The 17855-nt window shown below is 39.2% G+C and overlaps 1 protein-coding gene across 1 annotated transcript; it reads right to left on the minus strand.

Moving 5' to 3' along the window:
- Positions 1–7604: 7604 nt before the first annotated feature.
- LOC125258438 lies at positions 7605–14187 on the minus strand. The gene has a single exon (XM_048175384.1). The coding sequence runs from the start codon at positions 14136–14138 to the stop codon at positions 8085–8087; it is 6054 nt and encodes a 2017-aa protein (XP_048031341.1). The 5' UTR covers positions 14139–14187; the 3' UTR covers positions 7605–8084.
- Positions 14188–17855: the final 3668 nt, after the last annotated feature.

Genomic DNA, 17855 nt, shown 5'->3' on the forward strand with positions numbered 1-17855 from the left:
TATATATACAGTGAACTCCACAATTATGATTTGTAATCTTAAATTGAAGTAAAATCATTTTTAAATAGATCAAATTTATAAAGTCACTTTTAAATTTCTCGAAAACATGTCCCACGATTATTGGCACTCCTAGAAATTCTTAATCTTCAAACAATTTCAGTATATTTCCATTAATATGATACATTTTAAAATTCACATGAGCGATTAGGAACACTTAAGTGGAAACCCATGACTTTCTGTTTCCTGTAGACTTTTTAAATTCCTATAGTCATCCATCACTATGGGAAATACCCTAGAATACAGTAATGATGTGTGACAAAATGCTGTTGAGCTGCACAAATCAGGAATTGGTTATAATAAAACAACTGTGAAATGTCCATTTCCACTATCAGGGCAATAATTAAGTTTAAATCATCTTGAAATGTTCACAGCTACTGGAAGAGGATATGTGTTTATATTGGCCTCACACACATTGAGTAGATTGGTTCGAGCAGCTGTGCTAAAGAACTGCAGACACTGGTTGGGTCTTGGGATCAGTACGTCTTTACATCTAAAATCAGACGCCACCTACATAACCATATCTTGTATGGGAAAGTTGACATAAATAAATCTTTGTCAATATAAAAAAATTGTTGTCATCAAAAAATAAAAACTCGAGTGTACAGTTTGCCAAACAATATTGAATCTTTAAACAGGACTGGGTTATATGGTAAGACAAGACCAAAACAGAGAAACAAACAAAATAATATGGTGCAATGATATATGATAATATGCTCGTTGATCTTCAACCTCAAAACATTTTAAATGTAATAGCTGCAAAACATTTAAAAAGAGAAGAGTCATTCTTTGGTTATATTAGTCATTAGTCATTCAATGTATGGGGCTAAATAGCCGCAGACCAGTCAGGGTGCCCATGCTGACCCCTGTCCACCACCGAATGCACCAACAATGGGCACGTGAGCATCAGAACTGGACCACGGAGCAATGGAAGAAGGTGGCCTGGTCTGATAATCACGTTTTCTTTTACATCACGTGGATGGCCGGGTGCATGTGCGCCGCTTACCTGGGGAACATATGGCACCAGGATGAGAAGAAGGCAAGCCGGTGGAGGTAGTGTGATGCTTTGGGCAATGTTCTGCTGGGAAACCTTGGGTCCTGCCATCTATGTGGATGTGACTTTGACATGTACAACCTACCTAAGCATTGTTGCAGACCATGTACACCCTTTCATGGAAACGGTATTCCCTGGTGGCTGTGGCCTCTTTCAGCAGGATAATGTAACCTGCCACAAAGCAAAAATGGTTCAGGAATGGTTTGAGGAGCACAACGAGTTTGAGGTGTTGACTTGGCCTCCAAATTCCCCAGATCTCAATCCAATCGAGCATCTGTGGGATGTGCTGAACTAGGGCTGGGCGATATATCGCATGAGATTGCCACGCGCATTTTGTCAGTAAAGCCGGTTCCCTGATTACCGCTAAATCGCCATCACCTGCTTTCAAATGGAGCGGCATTTAATAGACAGAGCCGTAGTTCACTGTCAAGCTACGCAATATCGCGTTCATTATCACAGATGAATCGCCTTCGATAATGAACGCAATATTGCGTAGCTTGACAGTGAACTACGGCTCTGTCTATTAAATGCCGCTCCATTTGAAAGCAGGTGATGGCGATTTAGCGGTAATCAGGGAACTGGCTTTACTGACGAAATGCGCGTGACAATCGCATGCGATATATCGCCCAGCCCTATGCTGAACAACCAAGTCCGATCCATGGAGGCCCCACCTCGCAACTTACAGGACTTAAAGGATCTGCTGCTAACATATTGGTGCAGATAACACAGGACACCTTCAGGGGTCTAGTGGAGTCCATGCCTTGACGGGTCAGGACTGTTTTGGCAGCAAAAGGGGGACCAACGCAATATTAGGAAAGTGGTCATAATGTTACGCCTGATCTGTGTATATATATATCTATTGACTGCAATTCTGATTCGTCCTCCTGACATCAGTTTGAAGCAATAAATTGCTACTGGTACGTTGCAAGGCTCTGGAGAATGACACAGCACAAATCTATCTGACCAAGATCTCCATTTTCTGCTGGGTGTTTGTGTTTGCATGAATTCTGTGATTCATTTCCCTCTAGATTTCTCTCATGAGATTCAAGATTAAAGTTTTATTGGCATGAAGAAAGGATTTTTTGCCAAACCATTAATGGCATATCCTGAAGGTGTGGGAGTTCGTATTTACTTTTGTTTGAAATCTTTGTGGTTTGTGAAGTAGTAAAAGAAAGTGTCCCTGTTTTATGTGGAATGAGGGCATGAGGTTAATAAATGTGTTTTCTCTTTTCACTTTTTGTGTGTTTCTATTTGTGTAACATCTTGCTATATCTCTCTCTCTTTGGAGTGATATAGGCCTACATATAATATGCTACATGTAAAGTGCTAATAAATTCACATCAGCTCCTAAACACCTTTTACTGTCTCACTGTTCACACCATACAATCATATTATATTATTTTCAGTTATATCAATAACATATTAAAATGTGTAGAATGCAGTCACATTAGCTAAATTTACTATCAATAGTGATGTATGAAGCACAGCTCACACAGAAGCCACATTAAAAACAAGCAGCTTTCTGGTGGTCAACACCTGTTGTAAAATCTGCAAGGGAAAATCTCACAATAATCACAATAAATTCCTGATTATTTGAATTCCTATTGAAATTACTAGATTTATCCATAATAATTCACCAAACCAACACCTTTCAGCCTGTTTCTACTCCTTGCAGAGTGATTTCAGAAGTATTTACTTGAAAACAGGTTTTGACAATATAACTATTAAATATTTATTATTAAAAAAAAAAAAAAAACATTTATGTTTTTATTTATTTATTTTTATGTATGGTCAAGAATGACAACCAAAGCAATGTTTTTTTGTTTGTTTTTTAAATGCTACACCTAAGAAGAATTCTCACAAGTGGTAATATGACTGCATCACAAGGCCTCAGGTGTCTTATTATTTTTTATCATTCTGTTTAAAGTCGGCATGAAACGGAAGTTGTGATAGTCTGTTGTTCCCCATAGTGAGGTATAGCCAACTAAAACAGCTTCTCGAACAAGAAAAAATTGTTTGGGACTTAATTTTGTCCATCAGGAAGTGATTAGATAAATTGATTGGTTTGCTATTGCTGTGATCTCATGTGAGTGACAGGTTGCCCCACCCTTGCACCGGTCAACACAACATCAGAGAAGGGATGTTGTTGCAAAAGGGAGGATAAGATTACAAGGGCACATGAATTAAAAAAAAAAAATGATGTGCACAGATAAATGATTTATAATAAACACTGCAAAATTCCATACAAAATAATTGTTAATTTTGATTTCATGGTGACTTTGAAGTCTTTTCAGACATGCGGTACGGAAATGAGGTCACTTATGTGTATTGAGCAGGAAGAGAAAAGTGTGTTTTTCTATAAACACATTTCCCAGGTGACTGCAGAGCAATGGGCAATGGTTGTAAACCACCACAGGCTTTACATTTCAGCAGCGTGTGCGTGTCTGTGTGCGCTCGCTCATGCTGGTGTGAACATTTGCCATTTCCGTCTACTGAACATGTGTATGTTGTGTTTTTTACTGTTTCATTATGTTCTATGTTTTTAATTTATAAGCAGAGGAGGCAACGGCGAATTAAAGCACTTTATAGTGGCCCCTGTTGAGTATGTGGGGACACATCGCTTCCGTCCTTCCAGATCTGTGAGTTAATTTGACAGCTCACGGGGTGTTGTGGAGTCTCCTCTGTGAGACAGGTACCCTAGGGCGAGCCAGCTGGATTGTGGATGCTTACAGATTTGGCTGCAGCTTCCTGCTGGGTGTCATCTGTCTGCGCGCTCTGCCGCTGCATGGCTAGATTTTTTTCGTCCTCCTGACATCATGTGGCTGAGCAGTTTGTGCCTGGCAGGGTTTGTCTTTCCAGGTCTGCCATCAAACTCAGCCAGCGAGGTCCTAATCCGGCAAGGCACCGCTCCCAACGCGGGCACCCCTGGGCACACCCAGCATCCAGTACGGGGAACCGCAGGCCGCTAAAACTTCCACAAGCGTCAGAGGAGATCGCTGCACTCCTACACGCGGCCGCGGAGGGGAAGAGAGAGGTGGCGGGGGGAGCCGCTGCCAGCGGACTTGTTTTGCTCACACACGGAGAATGTCCCCACTTCCACCGCCGGCCTGTCACTTTGATTGTGCGCTCCTCACGGGATCCGCGCTTCCACAGGTTTGGGCATCTCTCCGCCTGTTGCCGGCAGTTTGACTCGGACACCGACGCAAATCCGCAGGGGGAAGTGACAGTGACAAGTCCACGCACACTCGCGCGCACATCCGTATTCCCTGGCCCTCAAATATGCCGTGAACATTAATTGTGAAAGACACGGCGATTTCACCCAAAGAGCTTTACAGTTTAGCATCGCCAGACGGGCCTGACAGGGTTGCTGGGGCTTCCAGAAAAGCACATGATGATAAGTGCATATGTTGATTCTCAGACTACAGGAGGGGTCCAGTGGACTCCGTTCAGCCCCCGAGAGAACGCGCAGACTAACTCCGACACCGGCCGTGACGGGCTGTTTTCCTCTCTGTGCTGCTGGACTCTCAGGGGGTAAAACGGTACCAGGATTGGTGACCTGCTCTTTTGCCCAGGGTTGGATCTGACTGATGGAGAGAGATGCAGAGCAAGAGAGTAGGGCAGGTTGGTCAGCCCCAGGATGAGAGCTCTCATCAAGGCCGCAGGTCACGAGAGGTCTTCCACCTGTTCCACGCCACCACCGGCCTGCCGAGTCCCCGCGGCCGCCTCTGAGGCAAGAAAAGGAAGATAAAAGATAGTGAGAGCGAGTAAACAAGAGAACGAGAGAGAGAGAAAGCCATTCACTGTAAAATAATGATACCCATTGGGTAATGTGAGCTCCGTGGCCAGAGATGGCGAGGAGGGGGAAAACGTGTGCATGTGTGTGTGTGTGTGAGTGTGTGTGTATGTTCGAGTCAGCCCTGGTGGGTATGTTTTGTAAAGCTTGTCTCAGACCTCCTACTAAACACTTTCTGTTCACTAACCGCTCCAGGAGTCAGAAGCTCTACAGTCAGCTCAACACACAAGATCTGCACACTATTAAATTAGATTTTTATCATATCATTTTAAAATATTTGTCATGTTTTCAAGTTATATAATATTAATGTCTAAGTTAATTAAACCTGAGGGTCAATTTCTGGATAAACACAAAACTTAAGGCAAGACCATTGTTCTTTCAGGACCTGTTAAATTTTGAGATTCCATAACGTCTTCCTTAACGTCTTAGTTCAATCAAATGACAATTTAATTTAATTCAACTTTTATGAGTATTTAGAATACTATATTTTTTCTTTTGAGTTCACGAAAATGACACATTTTAAGTAACCTGAATTGCTTCACCATTTTGAGTTTTATAAACTTGTTTCTTTTAATTTAGACAAACTTAAATTTACCTGAAACTGGTCTAGGATTTCTATTTCCCAGCATGATTTTGTCATGACACTTGAAAGGGAGAATAAATGCTAAAATTAAAGGGTTAGTTCACCCAAAAATGAAAATTCTGTCATTTATTACTCACCCTCATGCCGTTCCTTACCAGTAAGACCTTCGTTAATCTTCGGAACACAAATTAAGATATTTTTGTTGAAATCTGATGACTCAGTGAGGATCAGCTTCGAGCATAATGAATCAGCGTATCGAATCATGATTCGGATCGCATGTCAAACCGCCAAACTGCTAAAATCACATGACTTTGGCACTCCAAACAGCTGATTCGACATGCTGATTCATTATGCTCCGAAGCTTCCTGAAGTCAAGTCACCTTTATTTATATAGCGCTTTTTACAATGTAGATGACTGTGAAGCAGAGTTTTGAAATCGGCCATCACTAAATAAATCGTTATTTTGTTTTTTTGGCGCACCAAAATTATTCTCATCAATTTATAATATTAATATTGAACCACTGTACTTACATGAACTGATTTAAATGCATTTTTAGTACATTAATGGATCTTGAGAGAGGAAATGTCATTGCTCCCTATGCAGGCCTCACGGAGCCATCAGATTTCAACAAAAATATCTTAATTTGTGGTCTGAAGATTAACAAAGGTCTTATGGGTGTGGAACGGCATGAGGGTGAGTAATAAATGACAGAATTTTCATTTTTGGGTGAACTAACCCTTTAAGTGTTATATAATGTTTTTTGTTTGTTTGTTTGTTTTTTGCGCAAGATTAATGTTAAATAGCGGATTTAGTCATGTTTAATGCTTTGCTATCCCAATTTAGAAGAGTTTTTGTTATGTGTGGTTTTTGGGGGGTTACCATCATGGTGACGAGTGGAGTGTGAGCTTATGTTTGAGAACAGGTATATGATATATATACTGCCATACTCTTTCAGCAATTGCTATGCTATGCTAATGTTATCAAAGCATTGTGTTACCAATTAGAATTTGCTGAATTAGCTAGATATAGCTAGCTACATTTCCACTATTAAGGCAGGAACACACCTAGCTGACAGTCAGCTGTTGGGCAGTTTTTGTTTCTCAGTGTGTTCCACACCGTCGGCTGAAGTTGGACCTCGTTGGCTTTTTTTCAGCCGACTCGACGTTGAATCAGCGTCAGAGCTCGTCGGTGCATCTGATTATTCTGATTGGCTGTTCATCTACTGCCACCTGCTGGTACAGAAAGGCATTTCATTTTGCGCAGGCGCAGAATGGATGTGCTACTTGGCCGTCAGCTGTCAAGCGTCGGTTTGGTGTGTCAGGCGAACTCTGGACCCAGACGCTCTGGACCCTGGACCCAACCCCGCAGTCTGCTTTCATCACTACTAATTCGCTGGCGTCGACTTGGTGTGTTCCTGCCTTTAAAAAATATAATTTAAGATGTTGACACTGATAGCCTCGTGGGCAGCACCGACATATGGCGCCATTGCGCTTCGGGCAACCTGAGTTCGAGTCCTGGCTTCCGGGCCTTTCCCAATCCTGTCCCCCTCTCTCTCCCATTTCACTTCCTGTACATGTATGTAAGTTTAATGTATGAATTAACTTACTCAAATATTTCAAGTTAAGAGCAATTTAAAAAAATGAGTACAAAATTGAATTCTGCGCATTCTCCTTACTTAACCTTTGGATTTCTTATCTTTAAAAATTTTATGTAACTGATTACCTCAAATTTTTTTCCAACTTATTCAGGTTTATAGTGTGTTTGTTACACTTTTACACTTTGAGACATCTATTTGAGTCTGAAAATTTCAATTACAGCATGTCTTTTAAGGCTATTTTTCTCAAAACCGTTTTTTTCTTTCTTTCTTCTTCTTCTCCTGCCCAGAGTCAGAAATCGCCACTTCAGTAATACTTGCATACACCAAACTTTCCCGTTTTATTCCTATCTATATTCTGAAGGTTTTTACAGAGGGGTTTGTTGATATATCTTTCACCTAATACATATATATTTTGGTTGACATTATTTCCTGATTTATGGAGTGATAAAAAAAAAAAAAAAACTCTGTAAAAACCTTTAACTCTATGTCTACAAAATGAAACAGGAATTTTGAACCTGGTGTGATAGCAATCCTTCTAAATTTTCATCAATCCTGTTTCTTCTTCTTGTGTGAGCGTGATTTGAACTCGAATAACATTCCGTAGTCCAGAAACTTTCTTTAGATAAGTTTAATAACAAAATTAACTGGAAAAATGTTACACGGTCAAAAAACTGTTTCGCTCCACCATTGCTTCACAACGACTAGCGACCTTTTCCGGAAATGACATCATCGTCAATATGAAATGAAATATACTTATTTAATTATTTACCTTTATAATTATTATACAATTGTTTAACACAAATAATTATTTATTCCACATCTAAATAGAAACAAATAACATATGGCTCTTACACATCTGGCCCCTAATTGGTTGGGCAGGAGACCAAACAATTATACACATTAATACTAAGAGCCATTAAACTTGAACATTTATGGATAAGAAATAGCTACTTAGTTCTTACACATTTTTCTTTGGTTACTCTTGATTAGTCTTCATGCTTAAACTGCCTCTTGAATTAAGCAGAGTTTATTTACAGGTCTCTCCAGTACATTTGTTTTGGTCTTTAACTTCACACGCCGTACAGTTCCACTGGAGTCTGGTAAGGTTTGAATTACTCTTCCCATTATCCATGAATTGCGGGGGGAAGAACTGTCCACAACCAACACCACATCACCAGGTTCAAAGTTCCTTTTTAATTTTGACCATTTACTGCGTTCCTGAAGAATGGGCAGGTACTCATAAGTCCATCTGCTCCAGAACAAATCGGCGAGATATTGGACTTGTCTCCAACGTTTTCTGGCATATTGGTCCTCCTTGTTAAAGACACCTGGTGGTAAGCTGGGTTTAGTTTTCAACAACAGTAAATGGTTAGGCGTCAGAGGCTCAAGGTCATTTGGATCATCTGAGGTAATAGTTATTGGTCTGTTGTTGATGATACTTTCCACCTCGCACATGATGGTATGAAGACTGTCATCAGTGATAGTCTGTTCCTTTAAGAGAGCGCCGAGTATCTTTCTTACGGTTCGGATTTGACGCTCCCAAACCCCACCTTGATGAGAAGCAGCTGGACTGTTGAAGATCCATTTAATCCCTTTCTCTAGCATAGCGTTTTCAATTTTGTTATGGTCCAGGTTTCTCAGTGCTTCTCGCAATTCTCTTTCTGCGCCGACAAAATTTGTGCCGTTGTCTGAGCGCATGACTGACACCTGTCCTCTTCTACTTATAAAACGCCTCAAAGCGTTTATGCATGAGTCCGTGTTCAAACTATCTGCTATCTCAATGTGTACTGCTCTGATTGTTAGGCAAGTGAACAACACTCCATACCTTTTTACAGTACTCCGACCCCGTTTTACGTCGAAGGGTCCAAAGTAATCGATGCCCGCGTTCGTGAAAGGGGGTTTATCAGGTAGCAAGCGGTCTTCTGGCAAATTTGCCATTTTTTGCTCACCAACTCTTCCATTAAGTCTGCGACAAACTGCACATTTATGGATAAGTTTTCGAATCGCTGAGTTGGCTTGTGGGATCCAGAATCTCTGTCGGAGCGTAGCTAGCATGTAGTTTCGACCACAGTGTCCATATCTTTGATGAATATCATTTAGAATGAGAGTTGATATCCTTGAGCCTTTTGAGAGGATTGCGGGATGTCTGGATTCCTCTGGCATTGCAGCTCTGTTGAGCCTACCTCCCACTCTTAGTATCCCATCCTGAAGTACAGGGTCAAGCTTGAACAGCTGACTTCTTTTCTTGATAGGAACATTCTTTCTCAGAGCCTCAATTTCTTCCTGAAATTGTTGCTTCTGACTGAATTGAATGAGCTGAATTTCAGCTTGATTCAAGTTTTCCAGGCTCAGTGACTTTTTCTCCATTGTTGATCTGTATTTTTGCATTTGCTCTTGTAGAAGGGACCCTTGTTTTTCTGGGTCTTTCTCTGATTGGGCAATAGACTCTTGGAACTGTTTTCTTGCTTTACATAAATGTAAAAGGGTTTCTTTGAGTCTAAGCATCCATGCCACTGCCTTCTTTAGATGAAACCAGCTTGAGTAGTAATCAATCAGTTTACTTACAATGTCCTCGTTTTCACTGATGTTGAGAACGTTAACTTTGATTTCACCTTTAATTTCAGGGTCTTGTTGTGCACCTTGACTCGTTAGATCTCGTCTTTGTGGCCATTCTTCCTCTGGTTTCAACAAAAAGTCAGGTCCTTTAATCCAAGTTTCTGCCTGGACAAAGTCCTTTGCTTTAAAACCTCTGGTAGCTTCATCAGCAGGGTTTAGTGATGTCTTGACAAACCTCCATTGTAATGGACTAGTAGCATCTCGTATGAGTGAGATCCTGTTTGCTACAAATGTTTTGAAGCGTGCACTGTCATTGCCAATGTAACTGAGCACTGTAGTGCTGTCTGTCCAGAAAACTGACTGCTGTAATGGAATTTGAAGCTCTTGTCTTAGTATTTTGTCTACTTTGACAGCTACGGTTGCCGCTGTCAGCTCAAGTCTAGGGATTGTGATTTGTTTGAGTGGGCTAACTCTTGACTTTCCCATTAACAAGGAACAATGTTTCTGATTTTGTTCATTTGTAAGTACCAGATAAGTTGCTGTGCCATAAGCACTCTCGCTGGCATCAGAGAAATGATGCAATTGCGCTTCTGTTGTGTTTCCGAACTTCTCTGGTTTTACACACCTTTTGATCTGGAAGTCTGAGAGGTGATTTAGCTCTTCTAGCCATCTGACCCACTGATCAGCTCGCTTGCCCTCAATCTCTTCATCCCATCCATATCCTTGTTTGCACAAATCCCTTAGAAGGAGCTTGACTGGTAGGATGAGTGGCACCAGAAAACCAAGAGGGTCATAAATTGAATTAACAACTGACAGAATACCTCTTCTACTCAATGGCTTCTCCTGTATCTTGATGTTGTATGTGAAGGTGTCATTTTCTGTACACCACTGCATGCCGAGTGCTCTCTCAATTGGCAGAGAATCCTGATCCAAGTCTAGGTCCTTTATTCCACTGGCCCTTTGTTCTTCTGGAATGGACAATAGTACTTTCCTACTATTGCTTACCCACTTCGTTAAGCAGAAACCTCCTTCAGCACACAACTTCCGAACATCACTTGCCAAGTCAATTGCTTCTTGTTCTGTAGACACAGATTTCAGGCAATCATCCACGTAAAAATTGTGCATAACTGTTTCAACAGCTTTTGGAGATGCTACTTCTTTTCTGTCCTCTGCAGTCCTTTTCAATGCATAAGAGGCGCAGCTAGGTGACGAAGTGGCTCCGAATAAGTGCACCATCATCCTAAATTCTTCTATAGGTGCATTCAAATTGCCCTCTGGCCACCAAAGAAAGCGAAGCAGATCTGCGTCGTCCTCAGGAACCCTCACCTGATAAAACATCGACTCCACATCTGCCATCATAGCTATTGGTTCTTCCCTAAATCTGGTAAGGACACCAATGAGTGTGTTTGTGAGGTTCGGACCCTGCAGCAACTGGCTGTTCAGAGACATGCCTTGAAACGAAGCAGTACAATCAAAAACCACTCGTATTTTGTCTTTCTTTGGGTGGTACACCCCGTGGTGTGGTATGTACCAGACTCTGTTATCGTTGCGAACAAGCTGTTCAGGGGGAACTTTAACTGCATATCCTTTCTCTATTATACCTTTCATAAAGCTACTGTAATCTTCAAGCAAACTTGAGTTCCTTTGAAGCTTTCGTTTCAGGTTAGCAGCACGTAGTTCAGCAACACATCTATTGTTTGGCATTTTGATTGCTTCATTTCTCAGTGGTAGTCTTACACAGTAATGCCCATTTTCAAACTTAGTCCTTTTCTGCACTGACTGCATGAACTGTTTGTCCTCCATTGACATTTCCTCTTTTTCTTCATAGTGACGCTCTGGGAAATCTGTGTTGTACTGTTGAATCAACAATTGCTCTATCTCCATTACTGAGAGACGATTAACTGTATGTTGTGGCAGTTTGGACTTTTCTGCAGTGTTGTTTTCTTTCTTGATGGGTCCATTCACCACCCAGCCAAGTGCAGTTTTCACAGCATAAGGTCCATCTTGTTGGCTGTTTATGATGTACCATGGCTCCATTGCCTTTGAATTGTTGGCTCCAATCAGAAGGTCTACATTAGCATCAATGTTAGGTATGCTTACTTCGCTCAAGTATGGCCATTTTCTGATGTCTTTTTGATTAGGAATGTTCTCATTTTGAACAGGGATACTGCTGTGTGTGAAGACTTTAGGTAGCTCATAATACTTTGTGTCTTCCAGCGCACAGACTTCCAAGTCCGTGAGGATGAAACTGTTTACTAGCTTCTGCTCTCCTGGCTTATCTTGACACATAGTACTCAGTAGAATTTGAGTTGGCTTCCCTTTCAGGTTCAGCTTCCTTTGCAGATCCTCAGTACAAAATGTAGCTGTACTTCCTGCATCCAGAAAGGCATATGTTTCTACATATCTGTCACTCTTATTCGACTTGACTTTTACTGGCACTATTGATAGCACACAGTTATCTCCTCCAGACTCTGTGTTCTCACTTGATTTGTGGTTAAGGGAGACTTGGGCACATGAGATCTTCTTGTCTGGTGTTTCAACATCTTTTGTACCTTTTTGGTTCTCCTTAATGTGTAGAATGTCTGGGTGTTTTTGGGAACATTCTTTACATTCCATTTTCTTTTTGCAAGTCTTGCTAAGATGGCCTTGAGTTAAGCATCCAAAGCATAAGCCCTTAGACTTCAGGAACTCCACACGTACCTTATGTGGCTGCTCTTTAATTTCACTGCATGACTCAAGAGCATGATCCTTTGTGCAAAACATACATGGTTTTTCAAAGGCATTGAGGCTCTGAGTCTTGGGTGGACTGACCTGTTTCCTTGACACAAATTGAGGTCTTCTTTCCTTCATGCAAATGTTGGTTGCAAAGCTGCTCTTTGTTATTCCTTTTTTAGTAATAAACCTTTCTTTCTGATTCACCTTTGCTGTTACAACATTGCGATGATCCAGTATGTCACCGAAGAGAGGGTCCATGGCCACTTTAGCTTGACGATCAATAAAGTCAACTAAATGAGTAAATCTTGCTCTTACTCCTTGTCGCTCTTTGATATCGTAAGCTTCTGATCGCCACCTTTCTTTCATCTTGTATGGTAGCTTTGAAAGTATAACTCTCATATTGGTAGGATTGTCCATTTCCTCCATGAACTCTCCATCTTCCATTGTATTCCGACAACCAATCAGGAACAGAGCGTATGCACTCAAAGCTTTACCTTCATCAGACTTGATCTGAGGCCACTTTAAAGCTTTATCAATGTAAGCACTTGCTATGATTAGCTCATCTCCATAATGCCTTTGGAGCAACCGTTTTGCTTCCTTGAAACCTCTGCTTGATGGCATATATTCACAGCTTCTTACTATCTCTTGCGGCTCTCCAGCAGTGTATTGTTCAAGGTAATATAACTTGTCCTTATCATTGTCTATCTTGTGTTCTATGGTATGCTCAAAGGACCTGATGAAGGATTTGAAAGTCAGTGGATCACCAGTAAACACTTGGATGTCTTTGCTTGGAAGCTGAATTTGTCTTTGCTGTTTCACTAGCAATTCAGTCAAGTCATTTTGTTTCTGCATAATCTGAATAATGCTGTCATCTGCTTGACGATTGTTACTGTGGCCTGTGGCCCTTGGTATGTCTAACTGTGGTGGTGCAAGTAACACTGGATTTGAGATGGTCTTCATTTTACTTTTCACCACATATGAATGACCTGGTGAATCGTCACTCTGCTCTGTTTTCAGCTCTGATTGCTTCTGGTGGATTCCCCTTCTTGGTTTAGATTGTATGCTGCTTCTGCCATCATCTGATCGTTCATACTCTTTCAGGACCTTTAATTTGGCATTGCTTTCTGCAAGAGCTGTTTCTATTTCAAGTTCCTCCATTTTTGCTCTGAGCTGCATCTTTTCAATTTCAAGTTGTTGTTTTTTCTTTAGGGATGCTGCCCTTGCTAACAGAGCTGCACGTTTCGATTCTTCTCGTGCACAAGCTGACGATACTGAGGAGGAAACTGATCCACTTTCAATATCTGAATCATGCTTCTTATTAGATTCGCCCTTGTTCGCAGATACCTGTGAGGCACTGTCGTGAGGACTAACATCATCCTCCATATCAAGATTGTCATTTTGGCCTTTTTTATCACCAACAGCAGCAATCCAGTTTTCTGTTTTCTTTTCAAAAAGTCTCAGGGAATCCATTTTAGGCTGAAACCAATTTTGTTGATCTGCAATCCTTTCATCTTCTGGCAAAAGATCTTGAACTTGCAGATTTAACTCAGTAAACTCAGTTAGCAATTGTGCAAAGTCAAGTTGCATCAACTCTTGTACATTCTGTAGATTTTCCTCATCAATCATCAACTTTTCAATAGCTTTGCTTTTACTGGTAAGAGCAGATAATTTCGCCCTTCTTAGTCCGATGCGTCTGTGAAGCTGCTCTTCTAACGCTCTTTCAGTGGGTTTAAGCGCCCTCTTGTGTTCAAAAACTGCAACGTCCTCTCCCCCTTCAGCCATCTTATTTCCATCAATGCACAAAATGTTTGTAGACGATTAAAAGTATGCACAATACCTTTCCGTATCAATCGTATGCATTTCAGCTTCTTCAAATATGCATTGCGTCCATTTTATAGCTGATTTAAAAGTCCGTTACCTCGTTTAAAGAGCTTAAACAAGCAGCAACGTTTTTCTCTGTGACGCAGTTTCAAATCCACTGAACAAAACACTGTGACGCAGTTTTAAATCCACTGGAAAATAAAGCACTGTCCATTATTCATAGTCCACGATCGTGAAACATTTCAGTGTTCATTCACAGACGATGATTCCTTTGATGATGTTTTTGCCGTCGATTCAAATGCGCGCCGCCCGCGCACTTTCACTTTCGTTCTCCATATCCACAGCGAGTTTTTTGACTTTCTTTGTGATAGCAATCCTTCTAAATTTTCATCAATCCTGTTTCTTCTTCTTGTGTGAGCGTGATTTGAACTCGAATAACATTCCGTAGTCCAGAAACTTTCTTTAGATAAGTTTAATAACAAAATTAACTGGAAAAATGTTACACGGTCAAAAAACTGTTTCGCTCCACCATTGCTTCACAACGACTAGCGACCTTTTCCGGAAATGACATCATCGTCAATATGAAATGAAATATACTTATTTAATTATTTACCTTTATAATTATTATACAATTGTTTAACACAAATAATTATTTATTCCACATCTAAATAGAAACAAATAACATATGGCTCTTACACCTGGCTTAATCCTTTGTTCAGATTTCTGGACATTTATGCAAATTAATGCAATTAGAAAATGCATCATTTGCATATTTAAACATAACATTTCAGAAAACTTGTAAAACAAAACAATAATCCTGATGTACTGTGATTAATCAGTTGAGAAAAGTATGTCTTGCCTTAAAGACTTGGCTACAATAAAAAGCATTTCCAAAAAGGGGGAAAAGGATACATTTAATTTGCAGTCTTTCTCAGAGTCAGTGTTGTCAAAAACCATTAACACAGCCATAACATTTGGTTTATTCCACAATTTTAATAATTTAATACAAATTACATACATCATTTTGTCATAACACTATACAATAATTTCTCCAATTTAAGGTTCAAGCTTTCAAAACATCTAAAGTAAAGCTGTGTTCTCAAAAGCTCATGGCATGTTGTCAGATGTCATCATATTGAGTTCTGCTGGGTTTGTAATACACACAGAATAGGAAATGCAATTTACATTGTTCATACAACTATCATGACTTGCTATGTGTAAAAAGGGTTCTCAGTAAAAAACCCAGAGCAAACAAATAATGAGGACCCTGGAGAAGGGGTTGAGGAAAGATCAAGAGGAGATGATGTAAGAAGGGGAAAGCAGAGAGGAGGAGGAGGAGAATAGAACATCATATGAGATGAGATCCACTCAAATTGACCATGTTATTTATCACGATATCTTGCTAAAAGACGCATAGACAGTGAGTATCTAGCTATTTAATGTGAGCAGAATTACAGTACATTATATGTGTCAGATTCCAAAAATTATTTATTTGTAATCATATATTACTTTTTCAAATATTCATAATCAGACTATGAATATTTTAAAAATGATTGATTACATGACAACTTATATTCACAAAATGGCAGTTGAGAATCATTCAGAATGTATTGATTCTCACTAATTATTTTTATTTTAAAATTTTAGAAAGGACAATTACTTTCAAATTGTCCTTTCTAAATCAGCCTATTGCTTATGTAAGTCTTCTAGTTTCCAGAGGCAACACAGCATAACAAATAAAATATATATATATTTTTTAGTTTTATTTTATTTTGATTGCATTTTTAATTAATTAATTAATTCATCTACTTTGACCCCCCCCCCCCCCCCCGACATTTATGTTTTTATAATTGTGACAAAATTTCAACAGAATTTTATTTTTTTTTAATTTTTATTGCTATTACAAGAATCCTGTTAATTAAACAAATAAAGCTACTCAAAAAGTATGAACCTAAAATGTATTACGATACTAGCTACAGTTTCATCACGTAATTTGTTTTCAGTAATGGACTACAATGTGTAAGTAATCTACCCAGTACTGCATGCTAGTACAGTCAAAGACACTGGTTGATGAAGACCCAATATCATCACATCTTTGCTGCAATGTGCTGACAGGGCCATTTAGTGAGATGCCTATTTTTACCACATCCAAACTACTATTACAAAGTAACTGTTATACAAGCAATGGAAAAGACCTGCAATGAGGCACATGCTTTTATTATGTGCTACCTGAAAAGAATACACTTAAGTTAAGACCATCATTTGGATAAAAATTAAGTAATCAAGAACACATGTTGACCCCAAAAGCAAGTTGTCACAATGGAAACTTGCCATTAAACAGCCTATATCATAGAAAAATTCAAAAAGTATATAGAGTTACATTTACATTTGGCAGATGCTTCTATCTAAAGTGACTTACTCTAACAATGGGAATTAAACCTATGACATTGCTATTACCATGCTACTGTTTGAGCTACAGGAATGGTTTTTGTATGTTTGAAACCAACATACAAAACCACTGCTAGAGAAAACAAGTACATTTGTGTAATTGGACTTGTGAGTCAAATCCACATCACTGTAGCCTTGTGACAACTAGCCCCAGGGCCACTGCATACCGTTCAAAAGTTTGGGGTCATTTTTTTTATATTATTATTAATTATTTTATTTAGCACTTTAAGACATTTAAAATTATAAAAGGTTTCTATATCAAATACTGTAAATGCTGTTTTTTAAACTTCCCATTTATCAAAGAACCCTGAAAAAAAATATTGTTTGGAGAAAAATATTAAGCAGCACAACTGTTTTCAAGCAAACAACATATGTTTCATTAGTTACTAATAAAGTTATGCCAGTTTTGAGCGTATCTTTTTCCTGTAAAAGCTTATTATTAAACCTTATGTTTTATTTGTAGTGAGACACTCAACTAAACATTGATGATTAAATTTAATTGTGATGACTTTTCCTATTCCTAATCAGAATTGATTATAAACAAGATTTTTAAATGTGTTTATCCGTCTAACATCTACCAATGAATAATGTTAACAATAGGGTCTATGGGACCCAAAACATGTCAGTCTCTGCAATTGTAAATGTACAGATCATGTATGTGCGCAGATGCTAGTTTCATGAAGCTCAGCATTAGCTGCAATAGAGATTATGCTGAGAGACACATTCTCATTACAGCAATAACAGTTCTGTCTGCAGACCACTCTCACTCTCAACATACTGAACGCTAAATATAGCTACTATTAGTCTCATAAAAAAGAGAACAGCAGATGCCCAATGATCTTGTTTCTGTCAACTCTTCTCTTTTTGCTTCTAAATATCTAAATGTTCTTCTTCTTCTTCTTCTTCTTCTTCTTTTTTTAAGGAAACACAATAAAATAAGTTAATGCTTTACTAAAAGGAAATCGTATTATGATTATGTCAACGTACTGAAAGAGTTTTAAATAAAAGGCAGTAAGGAGTGTAATGAGAGTGTATTGTATATCAGGAACTGAATCAGTAATGCTGCATTTGAACACATGAAATACACGTTTTTTTTTTTTCATTTGTGTGAATATTTAGATACTTAAATACACTTTTAATGTAGAGATCATTCTTAAATATGCCCAATCATGTGGCTTCATCATTTCATTTTAATATTCAGAGGTACCTAATAAATGTTTAATACCATTC

The sequence above is a fragment of the Megalobrama amblycephala genome, linkage group LG22 (genome assembly GCF_018812025.1).
Source record: "Megalobrama amblycephala isolate DHTTF-2021 linkage group LG22, ASM1881202v1, whole genome shotgun sequence".
Classification (NCBI taxonomy): Eukaryota; Metazoa; Chordata; class Actinopteri; order Cypriniformes; family Xenocyprididae; genus Megalobrama; species Megalobrama amblycephala.

Coding starts and splice junctions, on each gene's coding strand:
- LOC125258438 (XM_048175384.1), bottom strand. CDS start 14,138: ATGGCTGAAGGGGGAGAGGACGTTGCAGTTTTTGAACACAAGAGGGCG.